The 27148-nt window shown below is 45.1% G+C and overlaps 1 protein-coding gene across 1 annotated transcript in view; it reads left to right on the top strand.

Annotated features, from left to right (window-relative positions):
• The first annotated feature begins 1404 nt into the window (after positions 1–1404).
• Positions 1405–27148, top strand: part of LOC148125215 (maestro heat-like repeat-containing protein family member 7) — a 44867-nt gene continuing 19123 nt past the window's right edge. The window contains 14 exon segments of the mRNA XM_087937874.1: positions 1405–1633; positions 3138–3262; positions 6092–6214; positions 9350–9423; positions 12221–12365; positions 14536–14631; positions 16174–16278; positions 17450–17585; positions 18655–18770; positions 19989–20000; positions 20002–20142; positions 20534–20694; positions 22002–22131; positions 26588–26763. Coding sequence (XP_087794000.1) covers positions 1405–1633; positions 3138–3262; positions 6092–6214; positions 9350–9423; positions 12221–12365; positions 14536–14631; positions 16174–16278; positions 17450–17585; positions 18655–18770; positions 19989–20000; positions 20002–20142; positions 20534–20694; positions 22002–22131; positions 26588–26763 — 1769 coding nt within the window.

Genomic DNA, 27148 nt, shown 5'->3' with positions numbered 1-27148 from the left:
CCTTCCCTCCTTCCAAGGTGGCTCAAACGAGGACCCAGATGGTTGGGGGCAAAGGCTGACTCCGTAAACCGCTTAGAGAGGGTTGTAAAAGCACTATAAAGCGGTATATAAGTCTATATAAGGGCTATGGCTATTGCTCTCGGGTGAAGTATTAATAAAGTATTAACTTTATAATGCCTCGGTCAGACCACCCTTGGAATACTGCATCCAATTTTGGTTGTCACCATATAAAAAGAAGTGTTGAGATTCTGGAAAGAGGACAGAGAAGAGCAACGAGGATGATTAGGCGATCCGGAGGCTAAAATATACAAAGACCGGTTGCTGGAATTAGGTAGTGAAAACAAGGCCCAGGAGTGACATGGTATCAGTCTTCCCATATTTGAGGGGCTGCCCCAAAGAAGAGGAAAGAGTCAACTTATTTTCCTTTTTTTAAAAAAACAGATTTTATTTCTTTCTTTCTTCCTTCTTTTTCTTTCTAGTTTGTAAAGGTGTTGTCGATGTGTTTTTAAATTGTAAATTTAATAGAGTCAACTTATTTTGCAAAGTGCCAGAAGGCAGGACAAGAAGCAACAGGTGGAAATAATCGAAGAGAGAAACAACCCGCAACTAAGGCGGGATTTCCTCACAGGGATAGATAGATAGACAGGCAGGTGATAGATAAATGGATGGATGGATGGATGGATGGATGATGGATGGAAAGAAGTAGAAGTGGCCAAAAGTAGAGCTCTTCACCTCCCAATCAGGCGGCTGTGAGTTTGATCCCAGGTAACGGCAGATATTTCTCTCTCGCTGGGCACAAGAAGTAAATATCAGCAACAAACTGCATTGGCGACAGGAAGGGTATCCGGCCAGTAAATACTCAGATCCATTCAGTTGCTCCAACTCCACCCCAATGCAAAGGATGATGGGGTCATTAAAAGACACACACACACACACACACACACACACACAAAGAGGACGAATGGATGGATAGATGGATGGACGGACAGACAGATTTAACAATCCACATTTGTATATATGTGTGTGTGTGTACACAAAACACACATACATACATTCCTTAGTACCCTACCCCCATGGAATTTCGAATCCTCCCTTTAGGGTTAAGGGATTTCTGACCTCACTGTGAGTTGTGTGTGTGGGTGTGTGGATGTGTGCACGAAGGGAGGCTCAGCCAATCTCATTGTACACAAGTTGTACTCTGACAATAAAGGTCATAATAATGGAATAATCATCATCCTCAGCCAGCACTGTCCGTGACCCCCTTGGTTGTGGAGGATGGGAGTTGCAACCCAGTCCGATCTGAGAGGCGGAGAGCAGGTTAGAAGAAGGCTGGGTTGACCTTCTGGGACGGATCTCCAGAAGGTCCCTCAATCCCACCCACCCCGTGTTTGTCTCTGTCGCAGAATGGATCTCTGCGGCTTCCTTGACGACGACAATGACCTTCCGAAAGGGTTGGTCCCTTTCCAGTGGGAGGATTCGGACCTGTCCCCCAACAGCTTGGAGCTGAGCCAGGAGGATTCGCAAGACGACGTCCCGGCGGGGGACAATGGGGGGCCTCTGCTCCGGTGTCTCAAGCGGATCTACCGGAAAACCAAGAAGGAAAAAACAAGACGGCGGAAAAATCTGAACTCTGGTAAATGGTGGGAAGGAGAGGGGGGGAGGGGTCAGAGCAAGATTGGGTTGGGGGCCTCGCTGTTCAGCCCCCCTCCTTCCTGCTGGAATTAGGAATTATAGGTAGTCCTCGTACTGACGGCGCACAACCGAGCCCAAGCAATCCATGGCTAAGCGACGGCAGTCGTTAAATGAGTTTTGCCCCATTTTTACGACCCCTTTCTCGCCCCCGTGGTTAAGTGAGTCACACCGGTAGTTAAGCCGATCTGGCTTCCCCGTTGACTTTGCTGGTCAGGAGGTCTGCAAAAAAGGAGATCACGTGCAACCGTCATAAATGTGAGTCAGCGGCCCATGGCCCGAATTTTGATCACGTGACCTTGGGATTGCTGCAGCAGTCGTAAGTGTGAAAAACGGTCACTTTTTTCAGCACTCCCATAACTTTCTCCTCAGAAAGTCTACAGGTAGTCCCTGGCTTAACAACCATTCATTTAGTGACTGTTCAGTCACTAAAGGAAAGGTTGTAAGTCAAGGACTACCTCTAGGCTTCCCGAGGAGACCCACACACACAGAATGTCCTGCCTAATAAAACCTTGGATGGAGCCATGACGGTTTCCTTTGATTGCACAAATGGTTCCACCATCTTTCCACGGAGTTGAGGACATCATGTGTTGTGGCCTGCCAGCGGCTAACGGAGTCGACCGCAGAGCCGGACAGTCGTGAGGAAGTTGGGGAGGAACCTGGGCCAGTCCTGGAGCCCGAGGAAGGCTCGGATGAGGGCTCTGTGTCGGAGGCAGAGATGGGGTCAGGGCCGTCTGACAGTTATCAGCTGCCTTCGGAGTCGGAGATCAGTAGGGAAGAAGAACAGCTGGAGCCTGTTCCCAGTGTGTGCATGCACAGAGCTGCCAGGAGAAGGGGACAGCTAAGGAACAAGGGTCGACTCGGGAGTAAAGGCTCTGGTGGACGGGGAATGGCCCCTCCCATTGGGAATAAAAGAGGAGCAAAAGGGGTGGGGCTTTTGGCAGGAAACAATTTGTTCGTTCCAGCTGTGTGAAGCTCTGTCTGTGCATCTCAGAGACTCTGTGCCGAGTCCTTCCTTGTCAGCACTGCGTTTGGAAATAGTTACTTGCCAGCTCTCCATGCTAGATGAGGTCTGTGCTCTTAATCACCCCCGTGAAAGGCTGTTGGCCAGGCCTTTGGCTGAAGGTGAATGCAAGAAGCTCACCTTCGTTTAATAAAAGGGGGTTTTGGCGGGACGAAGAGTTGGCCCGGTGCTTTTGGGGGGAAGCCGAGGTCAGAATGTCACGCTTCTAATGACAGGGCTGGCCCAAAACTTGAAATAACCCTTGTCCCGTTTCTTCAGCCGGTTGTGGATCTCAAGAACCTTGGAAAAGATCTCCCAAGTCCACCGCTCCCAACCCCTGAGCTTTCCTTCTGGGACCCACTGTGGTTCTCCGGGTGAGGTGGGGGAAGGATTTAATTGACTCTTTCTCTCCCCCACCCACCCCACTTTCCCATTGTAGGGTTAGTTCCTGACCTCTCAGCCATGGCCACGATTTGGGAAGAAAACAACGACCCTCATTCGGCTCAGGAACCGGAGCTCTTGCTGTCCTCCTGGAGAAGCAGCATGGAGTATTTCAACAGCAAAAAAGAGGTAAAAAAAAGCAGGGGTCGCCCATCTTTTGGGCCTCAGGGACCCCCAAACTCATCCTTTTAAATCCTGCGGACCAGAGACCCTGGGAAAATCCCCCCAAAAATCAGCAGGAAAATCCCCCACCCCGTTTTCCTACCGATCGATCGTTCTTTATTTGGGATCGCAGGATACCGGCTCCGGCTCCGTTCTCAGGGGGAGAGAGAGAGAGGAGAGACTTTGGGCTTCACGCAAGGAAAGCAGCAGAAGCCGCAGAAGTCTTTCTTTCTCTCCCCCCAAACTCCGCCAGAAATGAGTCTTTGCAGCCTCTTGGAGCAGGAGGCCTTGCAGGGTCCCAAAGACTCATTTCTGGCGGAGTTTGGGGGAGAGAAAGAAAGACTTTGGCTGCTTTGCTTGCGTGCAGCCAAAAGCAGAAGAAGAAAGAAGCGGAAAGAAGCAGCCCGGTGGCCAGGCCAGGTGTGTGGGGTGAGTGGGGCAAGTTCCCCCTCTCTGCCCTTTCCACGCTCCCCTCACTACATCGTGTTGTTCGCAATGCAAGCGATGCAATCCTTGTGTTCCCCAGGGCCATGTGGGCAGCGCAGCCTTGTGTTCCGGCACAGCCTGGATTAATTCCTTTGGGGGAGACATTTCTTTGCGGACCACCCAAATTTTCTCATGGACCACTGGTGATTCCCCAGCCCAATGGTTGGTGACCACTGGTATGGAGGATGCTCACTTTCTTAGAACATAGGATAGAACATAGAATAACAGAGTTGGAAGGGACCTTAGAGGTCTTCTAGTCCAACCCCCTGTCGAGCAGGAGACCCTATATCATTTCAGACAAATGGATGTCCATTCTCTTTTTGAAGGCCTTCAGTGAGGGAGTAACCACAACTGGGAATACCAAAAGAAGAGTGCAGAGAAGAGCAACCAGGATGATGAGGGGACTGGAGGCTAAAACCTATGATGGGTTGCAGGAACTGGGCCTGGCTGGTCTAGGGAAGAGAAGGACCAGGGGAGACAGGAGAGCATCTTCCAATATTTGAGGGGCTGCCACAGAGAGGAGGAAGGGGTCAAGATATTTTCCAAGGCCCCCGAAGGCCAGACAAGGAACAATGGATGGAAACGGAACAAGGAGAGATTCAACCTGGAAATAAGGAGGAATCTCCTGACAGTAAGAACAGTTAACCAGTGGAATGACTTGCCACCAGAAGTTCTGTGTGATCCAACACTGGGAGTTTTTAAGAGGAGACTGGACAGCCATGAGACTGGAATTGTAGAAGGCCTTTGCTTCAGCAAGGGTTGGACTACAAGACCTCCAAGTCCCCTTGCAATTCTGTTATTCTATGTCAGAGGTCTCCAAACTTGGCAACATTAAGACGTGTGTGCTTCAACTCCCAGAATTCCTCCTCCAGCCTTGTTAGTTCAGCTGAAATCCACAAGTCTTTTTGGACCCCTGTTCTATGTTACAAGAGAAGGAAGGAAGAAGGAAAGAGGGATAGATGAGAAAGAAAAGGGAAGGGAGGGAAGGAGGGAGGGCGGATGGAAGGACAGACAGAAAGACAGAAAGACAGAAGGACGGAAGGAAGGAAGGAAGGAAGGAAGGAAGGAAGGAAGGAAGGAAGGAAGGAAGAAAGAAAAGAAAGAAAATGGAGGGAGGAAGGAAGGAAAAAGAAGGGAAGGAAGGAAAATGGAGGGGAAGGAAGGAAAAAGAAGGAAGGAAGGAAGGAAGGAAGGAAGGAAGGAAGGAAGGAAGATTCTATATTCTAAGCAGTGTTTCTCCGTCACTGGAGGTTTCCCAGAAGAAACTGGGAAGCCATTTTGTCCAGAATGACAAAAGGTCTCCTGCATGAGCAGAGGGCTGGTCTAGAAGACCTTCAAGGACCCTTCCAAATCTGTTATTCTGTTGTATCATCATCATCTTATCATCTTCATCCCCAGTATTATTCTAGTTCTCCCTGGGCCTGCATTTCCTATTATGAGTTTTCCATCTCAGGGAATGTCGAACGGACAGAAAGAGACACACCTCTCACATAACTAAAAATAATAACAATGTCAGGGTTCCCGCAGTGACCTCCACTTAAACCCCGAGTCTCGAGCCAAACTTCCAAAACTTCAAAATGATTTATTGGGAGTGAAACTGTCCAGCACTGCCTGGGTGCAGCCGACTCTGAGACACATATTTCACTGTCACCCTTGACCCTGGTTTTCCCCCTCACCCCTCTGAGTGTATCGTAATTCATATTCTCCAATGGGACACCGCCATAGCCCAGAGTCCTCCATCAGGCTCTCCAGTTAGCATTTTGCACGGCAGAAACTTCAGTCGCCTTGTTACTATCTTTGAAAACATTGATGGAATGCACTTTCGGTTTGCAAGCTGTTGCACTGCTCCTTCCTCCGTTTCTGTTGGCAACTCTAAAAAGACCAGAGAAATATTTTATGAGTTGACAAATAATTTTCTTCTTTTTTTAAAAAAAATATAGTTTATTAATTTTTACAATTAAAACCAGTCACAATACATACACAAATGAGCAAAAGAAAGAAAGAAAGAAAAGAAAGAAAAGAGAAGAGGAAGAGAGGGAAAGAATTTTAAGAAAAGAAAGAAAGAGGTTACAGGGTTAAAAGTATTCTTATTTCAATACATAATATATCAATACATAATAACGAGGTAACGATATAAGTTAAAAACAGGTGTGGTTATATGACACAAGTTAAGGTGATGAAAACAAAAGAAGATCTTGCAAACTGTTAAAATAAGAATAATTTTCTTCTTTTAACCCATTCTTTTGTCTCTCTCTCTCTCTCTTTTTTTTTTTTCTCCTTCCCGCCTTCTCCTCCCAAATCCCCTTCCAGGAGGACGTGATGAAGAAAAGTTTCTTTCGATTCTTATCCGTCCTCAGCAAGACAATCAACTGGACCAACATGACTGAATTCTTTCTCGACAATTTTACCTCTGATATCGTGGGAACCATCACCGTAGGTCTTTGGTTCTTTTCACCCTCCTTCCGGAGGTCTCCACAGGGTGTGGTCAAAAAAGTCAAGATGGCGCAGGAAGAAGCGACACCCATGACAAACAGGAAGAGCTTAGAATTCTTCCCTTGGGCCGCCATCTTGAATTTTTGTATCTTGCCGTATACAATCAGGAGGCTGTGAGTTCGATCCTAGGTAGAAGCGAATATTTGGAGTAGGCTTGTCTGTTCGAGCAGGGGTTGGATTAGATCAGTGGTTGCCAACCGGTGGGCCGGGGACCGCCGGTGGGCCGCGAGAAAATTTGGGTGGTCCGCAGAGAAATGTCACCCCCAAAGCAATTAATCCAGGCTGTGCCGCCCACATGGCCTACGGGAATACAAGGCTTGCGTCGCTTGCATTGCGAAACCATGAGGTAGTGAGGGGAGGGGGGAAAGGGCGGAGGGGGGGAACTTGCCCCACACGCCCCACACACCTGTCCTGGCCACCAGGCTGCTTCTTTCTGCTTCTTTCTTCTTCTGCTTTTGGCTGCATGCAAGGAAAGCAGCAAAAGTCTTTCTTTCTCTCCCCCAAACTCTGCCTGAAGTGAGTCTTTGGGACCCTGCAAGGCCTCCTGCTCCAAGAGGCTGCAAAGACTCATTTCTGGCGGAGTTTGGGGGAGAGAAAGAAAGACTTCTGCAGCTTCTGCTGTTTTCCTTGCATGAAGCCAAAAGTCTCTCTCTTTCTCTCTCTCCCCGAGAACGGAGCTGGAGATGGTATCCTGCGATCCCAAATAAAGAACGATCGATTGGTAGGAAAATGGGGTGGGGGATTTCCCTGCAGACTTTTGGGGGGGATTTTCCCAGGGTCTCTGGTCCACGGGATTTAAAGTTATGACTTTGGTGGACCTTGAGGTCCAACAGGTTGGTGACCCCTGGACTAGATGACCTCCAAGGTCTCTTCCAACTTGGTTATTCTATAAAATAAGATACCCCTCTTTCCTTCCATCCCTCAATAAGATTCAAGGCCATGTAAATAACTCCATTGTGATATTGCCCAAGAATGAATGCAGGGAGTCCTTGACTTATGACCACAATTGAGCCCAATATGTTCCATTGCTAAGCGAGGCAAGCTGTGACATGAGGCTTCCTCCATTTTGCAAACTTTCTTGACATAGTTTAAGCAAATCGCTGCAGGTGTTAAGCAGAGTGTCATGCAGTCGTTAAGTGAATCTGGCTTCCTCTTTGCTGGTCAGGAGGTTGCAAAAGCAGATCGCATGAGCCTGGGACCTAGCAACCATCATAAATATGAATCCGTTGCCAAGCGTCTGAACTGTGACCACGAGGATGCTGCAATGGTTGTAACAGAGGTGTCAGGATTCCAGCAATCACCCTCATTCAGTCATGATTCTCGAGCCAAACTTCAAAAAACTTCCGAGGATTCATTAGAAGCAACGAACCGGCACTGCCCTGTTTGAAGCCAACTCTGGCCTACATAATTTACAGTCCCCTAGGACCCTGTTTCCTCCCCTCCCCCCTGGGTATGTCATAAATCAGATTCTCCAACTGAGCACCTTCACAGGCTGGGTGTCATCAATCATGTTCTCCAATTAAATATATTCCCGGGCAAAAGCTCTGGTAGTTTAGTTACATTCTTTTAAAGATAAGAGTTGGAATGTACTTTCACTTAAAAACTGCTGCACGGCTCTTCCAGATTTCCAGATTTCCTTCCTCCCCCTCTCCCCTTTTTTATGACAACTACTAAAACAGGTAAAGGAATGTTTTATGAGTTGACAAGAGGTAGTATTCAGCAGGTTCTGACCAGTCCTGGAGAACCAGTAGCCGAAATTTTGAGTAGTTCAAAGAACCGGCCAATCCCACCTCTGACTGGCTCCACCAACCCCATCTATTCTCCACCTCCCATCGAGTCCCAGCTGATTGGCTGGGTCTCCTTTGGTTGCCCTGCCCAGGAGAACAGAGCTGGAAAGCAGGTTAGTATCCTTTCCCTGCCATGCCCACCAAGCCACGTCCACCAAGCCACGCAGTATCCTTTCCCTGCCACGCCCACCAAGCCACGCCCACAGAACACCGTGCCCATCAAGCCACTCCCACTGCTGATCGGCTGGGTCTCCTTTGGTTGCCCTGCCCAGGAGAACAGAGCTGGAAAGCAGGTTAGTATCCTTTCCCTGCCACGCCCACCAAGCCACGCCCACCAAGCCACGCAGTATCCTTTCCCTGCCACGCCCACCCAGACACGCCCACAGAACACCATACCTATCAAGCCACTCCCACGGCTGATCGGCTGGGTCTCCTTTGGTTGCCCTGCCCAGGAAAACAGAGCTGGAAAGCAGGTTAGTGGGGTGGGGAGGGAATGGGGATTTTACAGTATCCTTCCTCTGCCACGCCCACCAAGCCACGCCCACAGAACCCGTAGTAAAAAAAAATTGAATCCCACCCCTGGGTTGTAAGCATGAAAAATGGTCACGTCACTTTTTTTCTCCGTGCTGTTCTAACTTCGGTCACGAAATAAACTGTTGTAAGTTGAGGACGATCTATCTCGCCCTGATTGTATAAAAACAAAATCCAGACATCTGACAAAACGGAAGACTATTCACATTTTTCTCGTCTTTCACAGATTATTTTTAAAAATCTGAAATTTCTAATAGTTGCTTTTCAACCTTGCCAGGAATGGATCCCTGAAATTAAGTTGGCCGGGCAATTCGTCGAAGGGGATTTTTTTTCCTTATAGACCTTTTCCGTGATTCAGGGATGGCTGGCTGGGGAATTCTGGGAGTTGAAGTCCATCTATCTTCCAGAGTCCAAGGTTGAGAAACATTGCTCTAGATATTTGCCTTGGTGGACTGGCTAGGATTCAGTGCTGGGTGGGTTGGACCTGTTTCAGTCTAAGCCTTGACCTCACCAAAAATTATCTGCTCAACTTTATATCTTCAACTCTTAGAAGAACCCAAACTAGCAGAACCCTAATTTAGTAGAACCCTAACTGCTCAACCTTGTAATCTCAACTCTTAGCAGAACCCAAAATTATCTGCTCAATTTTGTATCTTCCACTCTTAGCAGAACCCAAACGAGCTGAGGTCTTCAACCTTTTGAAGTTCTTGGCGGAGCTGAGATGGTCTGATGGGGGACATCTCTTTCTCATTGACAGGAGATGGTGAAACAAGAACTTCCAGAGCCCAACATTATATGTCTTCAAGCTCTGAACACCATCACTGATTGCAGGTAGGTTGGCTTCTCCGTCAATCTACTAGATGACCTCATGTTGGTGGTCCAGAGCAGTCAAGCCATCTACCTCCGAACTTCCCACTTACATTCGTAGAAATAGTCTACTTTAGGTGTTCGGGAAAATGTTAGAATCTCGGTAGATGGCCAAAAGGCCAAAACAGTTGCCATAATAGATGTTCTGTCTGCACTGATTTAATATGGAGCCAGTTTGGCCTAATGGTTAAGGTGCTGGCTTGGAACCAGGAGACAGTGAGTTCTAGTCCCGCCTTAGTAAGCAGGCTGGGTGACTTTGGGCCAATCACTAGGAGACAGTGAGTTCTAGTCCCGCCTTAGGCATGAAAGCCAGCTGGGGGACTTTGGGCCAATCACCAGGAGATGGTGAGTTCTAGTCCTGCCTTAGTAAGCAGGCTGGGTGACTTTGGGCCAATCACTAGGAGACAGTGAGTTCTAGTCCCGCCTTAGGCATGAAAGCCAGCTGGGGGACTTTGGGCCAATCACCAGGAGACAGTGAGTTCTAGTCCTGCCTTAGCCCTGAAAAGCAGTTGGGTGATGGTGTGTCAATCACTAGGAGACGGTGAGTTCTAGTCCAGTCTTAGGCACGAAAGCCAGCTAGGTGATTTTGAGCCAATTCCTCTGTCTCAGCCCAACTCACCTTCTTGTTTTGGGGAAAATAGGAGGAAGAAGGAGAATTAGGTAAGTTTGCCCCCTTGAGTTATTTCTAAAAATAATAAAGGCACGAATAAAGTAATAATATAATAAATAAAATAAAGTAAAATAAAATAAATAAAAAAACAAAACAAAAAATTAAAATAAAAGTAAAATAAATTAAATAACAAAAACACAATAAAAAATTAAATTAAAATAGAATAAAGTAAAATATAATAATAAAATAAAACAAAGTAATAATAAAAGCAAAATAAAAATAAATAAAGTAAAATAAAATAAAGTAAAATAAAATAATCAAATAAACAATCAAAACAAAACAAAAAATTAAATTAAATTAGAATAAAGTAAAATAAAACAAAACAAAATAAAAAAATTAAATTAAAATAGAATAAAGTTGAATAAAATAATCCCCCCCCACCCCAGCCAATGCAAAAGGACTTAAGGATGGTGCCTCCCAGTTGCTCTAACCCTTGGGCACTATTGTACAAAGCAGTGCCATTTAAAAAAAGTTCCTTGCTTTGACTTCAAAGCAGGATAACTGGCTGCAGGTAACCTCGACCAGCACATAAGCGGCTAATAAATTCAAATAAATAAATGAATCAAATCACCGCAGATTACAGAGTGATGATCTGCCCCAAATTGCCTAGCACCCAAAATGCGTCGTAAGTCGAGGACCGTTCGTATCGTGGGGCTACAGGAAGAGAGCCCGTGAGTCAACAGCAGTTGCCAGAGTAATTTTAGCAATGTCTTCTGGAAACAGGATGCGGGTTCAAATGAGGACAGCCGAAATCTGTTTGTTCTTCTGGTTATCATTAAGAAATCCCTAAGCAACAACAGGAGCATGGGAACGCTAAAAAGATGCCGTTAAGCTTGGTTGCACTTAACAAACTATTTTAATTTCTGCTCATGGTGTATCTCCTTAGCTTAGAAGCCAGAAAAAAAATACATCAGTTGAACACATTGAGCACATCAGTTCAGACCTTAAAAAGCCCTCACATTGGAGGGTTTTTTTTTTTTTAAATAGTTTTTATTGAAATGAAGCTTTAAAAACATTGAATGTGTTGGTCGTTTTGACATCTATCTCAGTCTTTACATTATCATATGAGCAAAATATCATCCAACAATATAAACATTTATATACATATATATACATATTTACCTTTGATCTTTATATCAATTTCTATCTTAGACGTTACGTTGCAATACAATCTCTTCTTAAATTCTAGTTCACATTTTTTAGACTTCCTTTCATATCCCTCCATACATAGAAATTTTCCCAGACCGCACAGAATTCTGAAGTATCTCACTCCTTCAGTCCTAACGTCATACTGTCTAACTCAGCGCACTGAAAAAAAACTTTTCTATCATTGCTTCGTCGCTTGGTATTCCTTTTAACTTCCATGTTCGGGCAATTAATAATCTTGCGGCTGTAATAACACCAATGATTAGGTAAATATCTGCTTTTTTGACATTCTCACTTATTATTATTCCCAATAAAAACATTTCTGAGGTATAATTTATTTTTAAATCCAACATTTCTTCTAGCCGTTGCCATATTTTGTGCCAGAATGCTTGCATTTTCTTGCACTCCCACCACATATGATGATAGGTGCCCCCATTCTTTCAAACATTTCACATGGGAGGTTTTGCGTGGTTTTGAGAATCTTCATTCTTCCTCGGGAGTAGTAACCAAAGCAGCGGTGAAATTCTACCGGTTCGGCCAGGTTCACCCAATCTGGTAGTAAAAAAAAAATGCTACCACTTCCGCAAAAGCTCCGACAATCAGCTGAGAGTAGCAAGAAGAGAAAAATGCATGATTGGCCTTCCCACTCACCGTTGCACTTTTCTCTTCTTCATCCTCTCAGCTGATTGGCTGAGAGGCAGAGCCTCCGCTGGTGCTGAGAAAGCTGCATGCGCACGCAAAGTGCATGATCACCGAACCAATAGAGAAACTGGTAGATTCCCACCACTGATCCAAAGAGGCCATTTTTCAGTCCAGCTTTGTCCCTTTGAGAACCAGGTCAAACGTTGTGAACTCGGTGTGTGTGTGTGTGTTTTGCATTGTCCACATCTGATTGTCCGACACAGTGTCCCCCAAAATATCAAGATTTCTTTTCGTTTCCTTCAGCAAGAAGCATATCATGAAAACCATGGGGTCCTACAAGAAGGGTATTCTACTCCGAACTTTCTTCAAGACCGTCTTCTCGTTGTCACCTGTGAAAGCTGGACAGGAGGAAGAAGGAATGGATTCTTCTACTGTGCAGTACACAAAGGTAACCTGGTTTTCCTTTCCAAGATTTTCCTGTTTTTGCCTGTACGCTCAATTTAATAGATCACATTTTCTTTTTCTATCTATCTATCTATCTATCTATCTATCTATCTATCTATCTATCTATCTATCTATCTATCTTTCTATCTATCCATCCATCTATCTATATCTATCTATATCTATTTATATCTATCTATCTATCTATCTATCTATCTATCTATCTATCTATCTATCCATCCATCCATGTATCTATCCATGTATCTATATCTATTTATATCTATTTATATCTATCTATCTATCTATCTATCTATCTATTTATCTATTATCTATCTATCTATTTATCTATCTCTATTTCTATCTCTATCTCTCTCTCTCTCTCTCTCTCTCTCTCTTTCTCTCTCTCTCTCTCTCTCTCAAATTTACATATACAAATTTACACATATATCAAGGACAATGTGACCTTTCTCACTTTTCCTCCACCATACACACTGAAATAAAAGACAGATAACATACATACTATTTTATACATTGCTAGGTTCGTACAGTTATTTTTGACCAATGTACTCATTTTGGTACATATATAATGTCACATTCTGGGTCTACTTAGCCTAATTATTTTATATTCTGACTCCCGCCTCTCAGTTTCAACCATTGGTAAAATCTATTCCATGTATCATAGTATTTTTTTCTCCCCTTTATTTCTTAAATTCTAATGTTAATCTATCCAGTTTTGTGCAAAGCGGTGTTTTCTTTATTATCTCCTTTTCTGAAGGTGTATTTTCACTTTTCCATTGTTGGGTGTTTACCATTCTCGCTGATGTCAGAATGTGTAGTATTAAATATATTGACCCTTTATTAAAGCCCGCTGTTGTAATTCCTAGTAGAAATGGTTCTGGCTTGAATTCTAACTGTTGACCCACCATTTTTTTTCTAACCAAATCTGGATCTGTCACCAAAACCCTCTTGCTTTTTTGCACGTCCACCACATGTGGTAATATGTGCCTGGTAATTGCTTGCATTTCCAACATTTCGGGGATGTATTACTAAATATGTTAGCCAATCTTGCCGAAGGAAGATGCCACCTGTAAAACATTTTATACAAATTCTCTTTGTATGATGTGGTCAACGTTAATTTCCTAAATCCTGTCCAGATCCAAGATTTGATCGCTTTCTTATCACCATGCATGGATGTCTCTTGTCTAGCTGCCTTGCTTCTAGCCGTTGCTTCAGTGGAAGGGTCTTGTAGATGTTAATAGCTACCATGTTCAATGTTCACCTCTGGAACAATGAACTACAAAGTCAATCCTTCCTGAGCCACAGATGATCAATAACCAGGGCCTGAGAGCTAGTAGTTCCATGGTGTTCATAGAATCAGAGAACTGTAGAGTTGAGAAGGTCCACCGAGATCCACCAGGATTGAGTGATGATGGTCCTTTTATCACCTCAACTCCCAGAATCCCCCAGAATTCTATTCACAAGATTAACTTAATTAGAACTGGGCTTCTACAAGCTAAGCCAATGTTCTTCATTAAACCAGGAGTGGACAATTTGAACTTGGGGAAGGGAGAAGAGAAGTTCAAATTGGGTGAGAAGATCCCATCAGACTTGTAGGTAGAGCTGGGTTCAGAAGTTTGGGATATTTCAATCAATCAGAATAGGGCCGCAAGGGACGTTGGAGGTCTTCTAGTCCAACCCCTTTAAAGGTGCCAAGTTCCACCTCTGCTCTATACCATTTCAGACAGTTGGATGTCCAGTCTTCTCTTAAAAACCTCCAGTGTTGAAGCACCCACAATTTCTGAAGGCAAAATTTCATTTATTCATTTATTTTTCACTGGACAGGGGTTGATGACTGTAGAAGATTTCTAAGGTCCTTCCAACTCTATGATTCTATATACAAGTCCACCTGTATTGGCTGGGGATTCTGGGAGTTGAAGTCCACTTATCTTAAAGTTGCAAAGGTTGAGGAACACTGTCCTACAACATCTGGAGATGACGTTGCCCTACCTGGCTTCTTGAATTGTTTGCAGGAGACATACTTAGCCACAAACTTTCAAGGCTGACCAGTTTTTGGGGCATTCAATAAAGAATTCAGTGGTCTTTTCCTCTCTGGGCTGCTCCTAGTTTACAAACTCTTTACTTCCTCAGTCCTAAAACTTGCTCTTTGTATCTCCTAGAATCTCTTCATTGGAACCTACCAAGCCTTCAGTGAAATGCTCCAACAATTAATGGTGGAGAATCCAATTCCTTCGGAGCTGGAAAGGATCTTACAAGTAAGTTATTCGGGAGGAAAATCTTACTATTGGTTCATTACACCTAGGTCAATGGAGACCCAACTATCTAGGTCCGTAATGGCGAACCTACGGCAAGCAGAACCATTTTTGCCGGCACGTGAGCTGCAGGCAAATTTATCTCACTGCGCATGCGCGCACCTCACAGCTGATTTTCGGCCAGTTTGAGGCCTTTTTCGGCCTCCCAGCGGCTTCAGGAAGGCTTCTGCAGGGTTCGGCAGGCTTTGCAGCTGGAAAACTAGGCCCGTTTAGTCACTTCCTGTTTGCAAGACGTTCTTCCTGTTTCCTGAAGTTCAAACACTCAACACTCCCGGAATTCAGCATTTGTTCCCAACCAATGTCCCTCCCCATAAGCGTCTCCTTAAGTCTCAGTTCCCAAGTGTGCCTTGTGAAGAAGGCGAGGCGCTCTCCTCCCGAGTCCTCGGGTCAGTCTGCGCTGTTCTCGCTTTCTCTCCACACTCTGTGCTCTCGGATCAGGAGGAGGTGGTCCTTGCTCATTGCCTGAGCTCTGTCATCTCATGTCCGCTGCTTAGCCTCCCTTGGTCATCCTGCCCCCGTCTTCCTCCCTACCCCTCTTCCTCCCTGCTACAAGCCATCCTAATCCTGAAAAGGCCCGGCCTGACTGGGCCTGCTCCTCCCCATTTTCCTCCCAAGCCAACGAAGCCTCCGCCTTGAGTCAGTCGGCTCTAGTTCCAGCTCATCTTCTCCCGAAGATTCAGGCTTCAATGAGGGCATGACAGCAACTTCTGGCTTCCCCACTTTGACCCAAGATTGCATATTTGGGTACAACTGAGATCAAGGGAGGTACTAATACCACTTTGTAAAGTCGTAGTAAGGCCACACCTAGAGTCCTGCATCCAGTTTTGGTCACCACACTATTAAAAAAAGAGGTTGAGACTCTAGAAAAAGTGCAGAGAAGAGCAACCAGGATGATGAGGGGACTGGAGGCTAAAACATACGATGGACGGTTGCAGGAACTGGGCCTGGCTAGTCTAGGGAAGAGAAGGACCAGGGGAGACAGGAGAGCAGCCTTCTAATATTTGAGGGGCTGCCCCAGAGAGGAGGAACGGGTCAAACTATTCTCCAGACAAGGCCAGACAAGGAACAATGGATGGAAAGGAATCAAGGAGAGGTTCAACCTGGAAATAAAGAGAAATTTTTCTGACAGTGAAAACAATCCACCCTTTGGAAGTTGTGGGAGCTTCATCACTTGAGACTGGACTGCCATGTGTCAGAAATGGTATCGGGGCTCCTGCTTGGGCAGGGGGTTGGACTAGATGACCTACAAGGTCCCTTCCAACTCTGATTATCTGTTACCTGTTATCTGACCACATACCGCAGAAACACTCCTCAGCTCCTCCTAGTTGCTTTTAAATCACAGGGATGTCTCTCTTGGGGTCTTTTCCACGGACACTGCCTGTCCGGTTTGATCTTCAGTGACCGCGAAGAGTGCCCGAGCCAACAGACACCCCCCCTCTAAAGCTCTGTTTCTCTTCCTCTTCCCTTTCCCTTACTCCCACGTAGCTCATGGTTCCTTGGCTGCAGTCCCCGGAGGCTGACCTGCGCGAGAGGGCCATCTGGAGCAGTGCCTCACTCCTCAACTACGTCGCCAACAAATTGCAGATGGACGTGAGTCACCACGAAGAAAAGCAAAATGATTGATTCCTCTTCTGTCCCTTATTTTATGCATTTATTATTTGGGGGGGGTTATTTATGGCATTATAGTTAGTTGTTTGACAGCGCACCTGTAAAGGAGAATTCTGGGAGTTCAAAACTCTGCAAAGATTCGGGTCTATTTGGAAACCGCTCCATTTTTGCTCCAAACATACGGCTAGGTGGAAAAAAACGGTGGGCTCCAGTTCAAGACACATAGAATAACAAGAATCGGAAGGGACCCTGGAGGTCATCTAGCCCAACCCCCCTGCTCAAGCAGGAGACCCTACACCATTTCAGACCAATCTTTTCTTAAAAACCTCCAGGGATGGAGCGGCCACAACTTCTGTACTTCTGTACCCCTTCCAACTCTGTTAACCTGTAATTTACTTCTAGTGGCAAGCTGTTCCACTGGTTAATTATTGTTGTGGTCAGGAATTTTCTCTTTAGTTCTAAGTGGGATCTCTCCTTGATTAGTTTCCATCTGTTGCTTCTTGTTCTGCCTTCAGGGGCTTTGGAGGATAGCTTGACTTCTTCGTTTTTGTGCTAGCCTCTCAAGATCACATTCCTCGCTACTGTGCAAAATCACAGATCACCCTCTCCTTGCTTCTAATTCTATTTTTATTTTATTTTATTTATTTATTTGGTTTGTCAATCGCTTACAAGATAATAGGTATAAGTAAGAACATAGTTATGAATACATGGATACACAGAAGAAAAATAAAAAGAAACAATAGGTCAGGGATGGTAGGCACGTTGGTGCGCTTATGCGCACCCCTCATAGGAAAGGGGTGAGGTCAATAGTAGACAGTCTAAGGTTAAAGTTTTTGGGGTTTGGGGAAGAAACCACAGAGTCAGGTAGAGGATTCCAGACATTGACCACTCTGTGGCTGAAGTCGTATTTCCTGCAATCAAGTTTGGTGCGGTTAACCTTGAGTTTGTATCTATTGTGTTGCTCTTGTGTTGTTATGGTTGAAGCTGAAGTATTCACTGACAGGTAGGACATTGCAATGTATGATTTTATATACCATACTTAGATCAGATCGAAGACAGTGTAATTCAAGGTTTTCTAGGTCTAGAATTTCAATTCTGGTGGCCTAAGGTCTTCTGCAACAAGATTCTTCTCTGGTCATTTCTCTCCCTTTAGACCAAGTCTAAGTTCTCCCACCTCGGTCACCTGGTAGCCATTCTGGGAATCTGCTGCGGTGATCCGATCAAGTCAATATGTTCAAAGGCAGCCAAGAGCGTCCACCTTCTCCTCTCCATCGTGTTGGGCCAAAAGAGTAAGAGGGCGAAGCGGGAATCGAAGTCCACCCCAAAATCCCCAGGGTCAGGGGTGGGATTCAAATTTTTTTAACAACTGGGTCTGTGGGCATGGCCAGGTGAGTGTGGCCAGGCGACTGGGTGGGCGTGGCTTCATTTTCTTTTTTTTCGCAGCATGCCCCATCCCCAAGGGGGGGGGGCAGAGGAGTGGGGGCAGCCTGGGACACAGTTTGCCCGGTCTCCGAACTGTCATAACAACCGGGTCTATAGAACCAGTCCGAACCGGTTAGAATACCACCCCTGCGCAGGGTTGAAGGGGCTTCCAGACACCATCAAATCCAGCTTCTCGGATTAGTCCAGATTAAATCCCAAACAGAACGGGCCTTTCTTTATTTAGCTCCAAAAAGTGGGGGGGCCTTCATTCCATCTCTGAGGATCCCCTAGTTCATGGCCCCTTTATGACCTCCGGCTTTCAACTCCCGTAATTTCTGAGCGAGCATGGAATTCTTGAGCATGTCTGGCTCTGGCATTCTGGGAGTTGAAGTCCAGAAGTTATAAAATAGCCACAGCCTTAGTCAATACAAGCCATTTCTGTTGTTAAGCAAGGCAGCTGTTAAGCGAGTTTTGCTCCATTTTATGGCCTAACTTGCTGCGGTTGTTAAGTGGGTGACTGCAGTTGTTAAGGGAATCACACAGTTGTTAAGTGAATCTGGCTTCCCGCATTGACTTCGCTTGTCAGAGGTTGCAAAAGGCGATCGTGTGACCCTGGGTTGCTACAAACCATCATAAATGCCAGTTAGTTGCACACATCCAAATTTTGATCGCGTGACCACGAGGCGGCTGCAACGGACCTAAATGTGAAAACAGCCACCAGGCACTATTTTTAGGTCCGCTGTCATTTTGAATAGTCACTAAATGAACGGTTGTAAGTCGGAGACCACCTGTAGGACTAAACCTGGTTTTGGTCACTTGGTGGGTTAAATGGGTTAAAACTGTTGAGGGAAGTCAGCCCGCTCATGTGAGAGGTCCAAGAGTTACACAGAGGAGTAAAAGAGGGGGAGTAACACTCTCGATTCTGCTGTGTCCCAGTTGCAAAACTCGACCAGAAGAACGTCCACACCAACATCATTAAGTGGAAGCACCAGGAATTTCTGGAGACGTGGAATCCGATGGTTTTCCTCAAAAATCCTTCCAGGGTCGCTGAGGTAAATTGAATGAAAGGAGGCCCACCCTGTGACCAGCACGGAAAGGAAAGGAAGTAAATAGATGGGGAAAGGAAGGGAAGGGAAAGGAAAGAGAAAGGTTTAGGGTTATGCTCATGGTTAGGGAAAGGAAGTGAAAGTGAAAGTGAAAGCATAATTGAAAAATGAAACCAAAAGTGAAAGAGTGGGGAAAATGAAAAAAAAAAGAAAGGAATGGAAGATAAAAGAAAGAGAAAGGGGAAGGAGAGGAGAAGGGAAGGGAAAGGGAAAAGAAAGGAACATGTGAAAACGAAAATGAAAGGGAAAGTATGGGGAAAGCCAAAGCAAAAGTGAAAAGAAAGGAAAGGAAAGGGGGAAAGGTAAGGAAAGTAAAAGCAAAAGTGGAAGGAAAGGAAAGGAAAAGAAAGGGAAGGGGAAAGGTTTAGAATTATGGCTAAGGAAAGGGGAAGGGGAAGGAAAAAAGTGAAAGTGAAAGCATAATTGAAAATGAAACCAAAAGTGAAAGAATGGGGAAAATGAAAACAAAACGAAAGGAATGGAAGATAAAAGAAAGAGAAAGGGGAAGGAGAGGAGAAGGGAAGGGAAAGAGAAAGGGAAAAGAAAGGAACATGTGAAAATGAAAATGAAAGGGAAAGTGTGGGAAAGCAAAAGCAAAAGCAAAAGTGGAAGGAAAGAAAAAGAAAAGAAAGGGAAGGGGAAGGTTTAGAATTATGGCTAAGGAAAGGAGAAGGGGAAGGAAAGAAAGTGAAAATGAAAGTGAAAGTGAAAATAAAAACATAATTGAAAAATGAAACCAAAAGTGAAAGAGTGGGGAAAATGAAAAAAAAAGAAAGGAATGGAAGATAAAAGAAAGAGAAAGGGGAAGGAGAGGAGAAGGGAAGGGAAAGGGAAAGGGAAAAGAAAGGAACATGTGAAAACGAAAATGAAAGGGAAAGTGTGGGGTAAGCCAAAGCAAAAGTGAAAAGAAAGGAAAGGGGGAAAGGTAAGGAAAGCAAAAGTGGAAGGAAAGAAAAAGAAAGGGAAGGGAAAGATTTAGAATTAGGGCTAAGGAAAGGGGAAGGGGAAGGGAAGGAAAGAAAGTGAAAGTGAAAGCAAAAGCGTAATTGAAAATGAAACCAAAAGTGAAAGAGTGGGGAAAGTGAAAGAAAGGAAAGGAACTGAAGATAAAAGAAAGAGAAAGGGGAAAGGGAAAGGAATACCTTCCTGCTCTCTTTTCTCCAGGTATTCAGCGTCTCACTTCAGCCCCAGAGAGAAGACAGATTTCCTCCTGACTGTCCTGGATGGACTGACCGACCCTTGCAGTAATTTCTCTTTGGCAGCTACAGAGTCACTTCTTGCCAGCATTGCAAAGACCTGCGGCCCAGAAATGGAAAAGGTAAGTGAGACTTCCCCCCCCCCCAAAATAAAACCCTGGAGAAGTTCCTGTATCCAACACAGGAGACTCCTAGCAGCCCCTATTTCCAGGTACTTTGCTTATTCAACCATCTAAAAGCTTTTAGAGATCTTCAGGACGACAAATGTGAAAAGCCACCTGGTGAGTTTTCCTTCATTCTTGAACAAAAGAAAAATTAATTGCTTTCTCTTCCTCCTCCTCTTCCTCCTCCTCCTCCTCCTCCTCCTCTTCCCTCTCAAGGATTCTCACTGACTATTACAATAGCAGTACCTTTTGAAGGAAGTTGAGCTTGAGGGAACAGGTGATTTCTTGCCTAGGGACAAGTTTGCATCTTCTTGAACCTTTCTTCCTCGTTGTCTTCCTGTCCTCTCAGGTACCCGATATTATAGAAGGCATCTGCAGCCGTTTGAACCTGATCCATCGGCCCAGCACCAGAAGACTGCTGATGAAGTTGGTGGGGTTGTTGGCGGGCAGGACCGAGCACTTAGATACCGTTATCTCAAGTCTTCTGGAACATTCCATCTCAACAGACAGGTGCCAAATGCCTCCTTCCAGCCCTAGCACGAAACCTGTAGCAACACTTGTGTTTTTATGGCAACTTTGGTTATCCCTCATTTGGGGCCTTAAGTGGGGTTTCCCAAACATGGCAAATTTCCCAAGATGGGGACTTCAATTCCCAGAATTCCACACCTTATAGGGCCATAGAGGAGAATTCTGGAAGTTGAAGTCTACGCACCTGGAAATTGCCTTAAGGTTGAGAAACAGTGCCTTAAGTCAACCCCAAGCATAAGGCTTGGCCTCCTTCAGACGTACGGTTATCGTAACTCCCATAATTCCCAGCCCATGGCATTCAGGAGTTGTGGGTTGGATGTATTTGGAGGCCCCATCAGGAGAAAGCAAAATTAGACTGGGATTCAATCCACTCAGAGTCTCTTTAACAAATCCAACAAATCAATTCTTCAATCAGAATAGAACTGGAAGGGACCTTTGAGGTCTTCTAGTCCATCCCTTTGCTCAGGCAGGAGACCCTATACCATTTCAGACGTGTAGCTGTCCAGTCTTTTCTTGGAAGCTCCAGTGAATGAAGCACCTACAACTTCTGGTGGCCAGCAGTTCCACTGGTTAATTGTCCTCACTGTCAGCAAATTTCTCCTGAGTTCTAGGTTGCTTCTCTTCTTGGTTAGTTTCCATCCAGCTCAGTGTGGGGACATGTTCTGTCATGACCCATACATGTCATTTGAGTCACTAGTATGTTATTGCTGGTTTCAGATATGTTAAACCCATGTTACTTGGGGTGGGGGTGGGGGCAACATAGTTGAGTTTTCTTAATATGGATATTATATTAAGCACTTACATTAAGTCCTATATTACCATATGTCTAATGTGTGTTTACCCATGTAGTATGGCTGTAGTATTATTATTTATCCTTCTTATCGTCTTCTTTATTCCTCCCTCTTAATATTATTATGATGATCATTATTCTGCTACCTTGCATGGTACACCGGAGACAAATTCCTTGTGTGTCTAATCACACTTGGCCAAATTCAATTCAATTCAATATTATGAGCTACCTTGTCCTTCAAAACAATGTGTAGGTTGAGTTCATACAACATGCAAATGGATACAACTATGAGACTGGGTAGCTAACGGTTGGGAGAACCTGAATATTTCTTAGCATGTTGTGCGAACTATCCCTAAGTAGCTTTTTTAAAAAAGCCCAGGTTCTTTGGTTACATCCATCAATTGGGAAGGATGTGAGTGATGTGGCCCTCAAGGAGACAGACTAGGTTTTAACCAGCATTCCACTTGGTCTATTCCTTCAATCTTCCTCCCGTTTGCAGCAGTCCATCTGAGCTGTGGCGATCTCTTTCGGCCGAGGAAATGATTGAAGAACCACTTCTGGAGAACTTGCTTAGCAGGCTGCAAAGCCAACATAAGATGGAGCCGCAACCTCCTTCTCTATCCATCTCCGTGAGTTGGACCTTGCCTTTCTTTCAGGAACATCTGAGTTCTAAGTCCTCAGCTTCGTTGAGAAGGTCCTTAAGTTGGCCTTATTTTGGACCAAATTCGGGGTCACAAAAATGGTTGGCCGACCATTGACTTGTTCTACCCTTCTACTAGTGGACAATCATTTAAATACCATGTTTCCCCGAAAATAAGATGTCTGTGTGTGTGTGTGTGTGTGTTATGTATGTATGTATATGTATGTATGTAGGGGGTTTGGCTGAACACAGAACACGCCTCCAACCAATCAGAACACGGCTAACCCCCCAACCAATCAGAACACAGCCAAACCCCCTACCAATGAGAACACACCCCCACCCAATCAGAACACAGCCAAGCCCCCACCCAATCAAGTCCCACCCCCACTGGCAGTTAAAAGGAGGAAGCAGCTGCAATCTCACATTACTCTGAGAAGCACAGAGCCGGAGACAGAAGCCTGAAGATGATGAATGAGACTTCATCGAACGTTGCTTAGATACTTCACTTACGCTGGAGAAAACCCAACAACCAAAGATCCATATATATATATATATATATATATATATATATATATATATATATATATGTGGATCTTTGGTTGTTCGGGTTTTCTCGCGAAGATTCAAGTATCTAGGCAACGTTTCGATGAAGTCTCATTCATCATCTTCAGGCTTCTGTCATCTTCAGGCTACTTTGGGACAAATCCAAACAACTTGCTGTCTGGAGAGCCGAAACACAGACCACCCTCAAGACAGATACTCACACCAACAAACTCAGGAAACTACAACAATGCCAGAAACCAACTCCCCTCCCCACAGCCACACATGAAACAAACATTGCACAACATCTCAGACAAGATCCTCACTGAAGCTGAAACCAAGGTCCTTTCAAAAGGATTCAACTTTGCTGTCGCCTCCCAAACACATCCCCACAGAAACCATCATATGTGGAGTTGAAACCAGCCTGACCAAAACCAACCCTGATGATGCTAACAAAATCAGACTCGAAATCACCAACATCCTCTGCACTAGCAAACCACCCAAAAGCAACTTATCCAAAGAAGAACAAACTGTACTACTTAACCTGAAAGAAGACACCAGCATAATAATCCTACCAGCAGACAAGGGCAATGCGACAGTGGTTATGAACACATCTGACTACCAAACCAAGCTAACCAACCTACTCCAAGACCCCACATACAAACCCCTAAAGACAGACCCCACCACCTACCTAGAAAAAAACTACCAAATCCAAAATAAAAGCCTCCCCATCAGTGAAGAAATCCAGCAACGAATCATACCCAGAGAAAAATCATCCAGATGCCCCAAGCTTTATGGTCTCCCCAAATACACAAAGAAGGAACCCCACTCAGACCAATAGTCAGCTCCATAGGCTCACCTCTACAAAACCTAGCCAAATTTCTCGCCAAACAACTACAACCTTATGCAGAATCCATCAACTCACACGTAAGAAACTCATTCCAGTTCATCGAGATCATAAAGAAACAAAACTTACAACCTAGCGACCTACTAGTAAGCTTCATGTCATATCCTCTTCACCCAAGTGCCAATAAAAGAAGCCTTGACAGCCATCCAAAACAAATACAACCCCCCAAGCACATCCTAGATCTAACCAACCACTGCCTATCCAATACATACTTCACCTACAATGGACAAAAATACAAACAAATAGAAGGAGCACCCATGGGATCACCCTCTCACCTGTCATCGCTAACCTCTACATGGAACACTTTGAAACACAAGCTCTAGAAAATACGACCACAAACCCAAACTCTGGCTCAGATACGTAGATGACACCTTCATAATCTGGCCACATGGGAAAGAAAAACTGAACAACTTCCTCACACACCTCAACAGCCTACACCCCAAAATACAATTCACCATGGAAACAGAAGCCAACAACCAACTTCCCTTCCTAGATGTCTTGGTATACAAAAGATCCAATGGCTCCTAGGACACACCATCTACCAGAAGAAAACACACACTAACCGCTATCTACATGCACTCTCACACCACCACCCAGCACAGATCAATTCCGTAGCCAAGACACTCATCTCCAGAACAAAATGCTTAGCCGATGAACAACACCAAAAACCGAACTACACACTCTCACCAACGTACTTACAGCCAATGGATTCCAAAGAAAGAAGATTACCCACCTAATCCAAAAAGAAACCCCAACCAAAATCCAAGACAGAGAACAAGAAAACGGCAAAGCCCTCCTCCCATATATAAAAGGCACTACAGACAAAATCAGCAAGATCCTCCAAAAACACAACATCAAAACAGCATTCTGCACAAACAGAAAAATATCCACCATCCTAAGAAACCCCAAAGACAAAATCGAATTAGAAAACCAAGGAGTATACGAAATCCCTGCACTGCCTGCCCTACCACATACATTGGACAAACTAACAGAAGAATAAATGCACGCATTGAAGAACATAAGAACTCAATCAAAAAGAAGAAACGACCTCTTCCCTGGTCCAACACCTCAAAGCCACAGGACATGAAATTGATTTTAAAAATACCAGAACTATCGCCAAAACTGAACACTTCAACAGCAGAATAATCAGAGAAGCCATAGAGATAGAAAAACGCCCACACAGCATGAACAAACGAGATGACACCTCCCGCCTTCCAGCCATTTGGAAACCCGCCTCATGAACAGACGAGTACCTAACATGAAGAAGGACACCAGACCCACACCCATGAGAGCCACACAAGATGCCACCACCACACTTCCATGTAGAAAACAGACTCTCACCCACTCAGAAGATGAGACACGACCATGGACCAGAAGCTGCACTACAGCTGCATCACTACCCACTTCAAACCCCTCCGAGCCATACATGAAGCAAACCGACACCCACTATGAAGATGCAACAGGACCACGAACTAGAAGCCAAACAGCAAGATCACAACTCACCAGCTCAAATCCCCCAGCAACTAAGACTAACCGAGCACAGCCAAGCCCCCACCTGAACAGAACACGCCCCAACCAATCAGAACACGGCTAACCCCCAACCAATCAGAACACAGCCAAACCCCTACCAATGAGAACACACCCCACCCAATCAGAACACAGCCAAGCCCCCACCCAATCAAGTCCCACCCCACTGGCAGTTAAAAGGAGGAAGCAGCTGCAATCTCACATTACTCTGAAAAGCACAGAGCCGGAGACAGAAGCCTGAAGATGATGAATGAGACTTCATCGAAACGTTGCCTAGATACTTCAATCTTACGCGGGAGAAAACCCGAACAACCAAAGATCCACATATAAATACCCGCGAGAACCTCAGAAAACAAATATATATATATATATATATATATATATATACATACACATACATACATACATACAGAAGCCTGATGATGGCAGATGAGATTCTGCCAAACGTTGCTACAACTTTAAAAGCACAACTACAATGATGTGGAAAATACCTGAACAAAGCTGAATGCCATACATGTAAGTACCCGCAAAAACTTCACACACACACACACACACACACATATATTTTCTGAGGTTCTCAGGGTATTTGTATGTGGATCTTTAGTTATTCGGTTTCCCACGTAAATTGGAGTATCTAGGCGACGCTTCAATGAAGTCTCATTCATCATCTTCAGGCTTAGTGTCTTCGGCTTTGTGCTTCTCAGAGTAAAGCACAAAGCCGAAGAAGCACAAAGTCCGAAGACACAAGCCTGAAGATGATGAATGAGACTTCATCAAGTGTCGCCAGATACTTCCAATTTTACGTGGAGAAAACCCAATAACCAAAGATATTTCAGGTCTTTTCCCATGTAAGATTAAGAGTATCTTGGCGACGTTTCAGGACTTGGCTGAAACGTCGGCAAGATACTCTTAATATTACACGGGAAAAGACCTGAACACACCTAGACCTATTTGGCCACACCTAGACCTATTTGGCCACCAAAAAAAGGCACCAGGTCTTATTTTCGGGGGATGCCCTCCACTGACTAACCTCACTTGCGCCCATCGACCCCGGCCTCCTTTTCGCTGTCAGCGGCCTTCAGGGACTTCTTCTGCAGCTGGCAAGGCTTTCCTCAACCGGGTTGAGTTACTGCTGTGCCTTCACATCTGGACTTCTCGCTCCTGCCCTGCTGGACTAATTACCTCGTTTTACCTTGTTTGGACTTTAAGTTACTGTTTGCGTTTACCTTGTTTTGGACTTGATTCCCTGCAGCCAAAGATCGTTTACCTGGGAGAGTTTTTTTTTCCTCCAGCCCAGAAGGTAACCAGGACCATTGGGGGCAAAGTTGGAGCTCATAAAGAGACTCTTATTGCTTATCTGACTGTGTTGCCTTTGTGCCACGCCCCTGGTCGTCACACACACGTGCTCCCCAAACTGGTGGTTACGCCAGTTGAACCCCACTTCTTGCTTCTTCCCCTTGTCCCCCTGCAGTTGACCCAGGCTCTCTACGAGGTGATCTCCGTTCTGGAGTCCAGGGACACCATCCAAGGCCTTTTCCCAGAGCTGCTGATGACTTTCCTCATGGAGCTTCATTTCAGCAGTCAGAGGGACTCCCTGCCGGATGTGGACATCCTCCAGCAGTGCGGACAGGTCAAAGGTCAAATCAGGTGCAGCTTCATAGAGAATCCTCCTCTCCACATCCCCGTTTCCGGCCTTTTGGGCATTACGGGTCGTCTTCGGTTTACAGCTGTTTGTTTTTTAGCGGCCGTTCCAAGTTTCATACTTATGACCGTTGCGGCCATCTCTGTGGACCTGGGATCAAAACTCAGGCATTTGGACACTGACTCCTGTTTACGACGGTTGCAACATCCCCATGTGATCACGTGATTTATGTTTTGGACGCTTGACGACTGGTTCATATTTATGACGGTCACAGTGCTTTTGCGACCTTCTGACAAGCATAGTCAACAGTCACTTAATGACTGAGGTTAATGACTTAACAGCTGCAGTGATTCACTCAACAACCGTGGCCAGAAAGGTCATAAAAGGGGC

The sequence above is a fragment of the Pseudonaja textilis genome, chromosome 7, assembly GCF_049901715.1.
Source record: "Pseudonaja textilis isolate UNSWEBS1 chromosome 7, rPseTex1.2, whole genome shotgun sequence".
Classification (NCBI taxonomy): domain Eukaryota; kingdom Metazoa; phylum Chordata; class Lepidosauria; order Squamata; family Elapidae; genus Pseudonaja; species Pseudonaja textilis.
The sequence above is the reverse complement of the archived record's forward strand: the minus strand, read 5'-3'. Positions and strand labels throughout refer to the sequence as shown.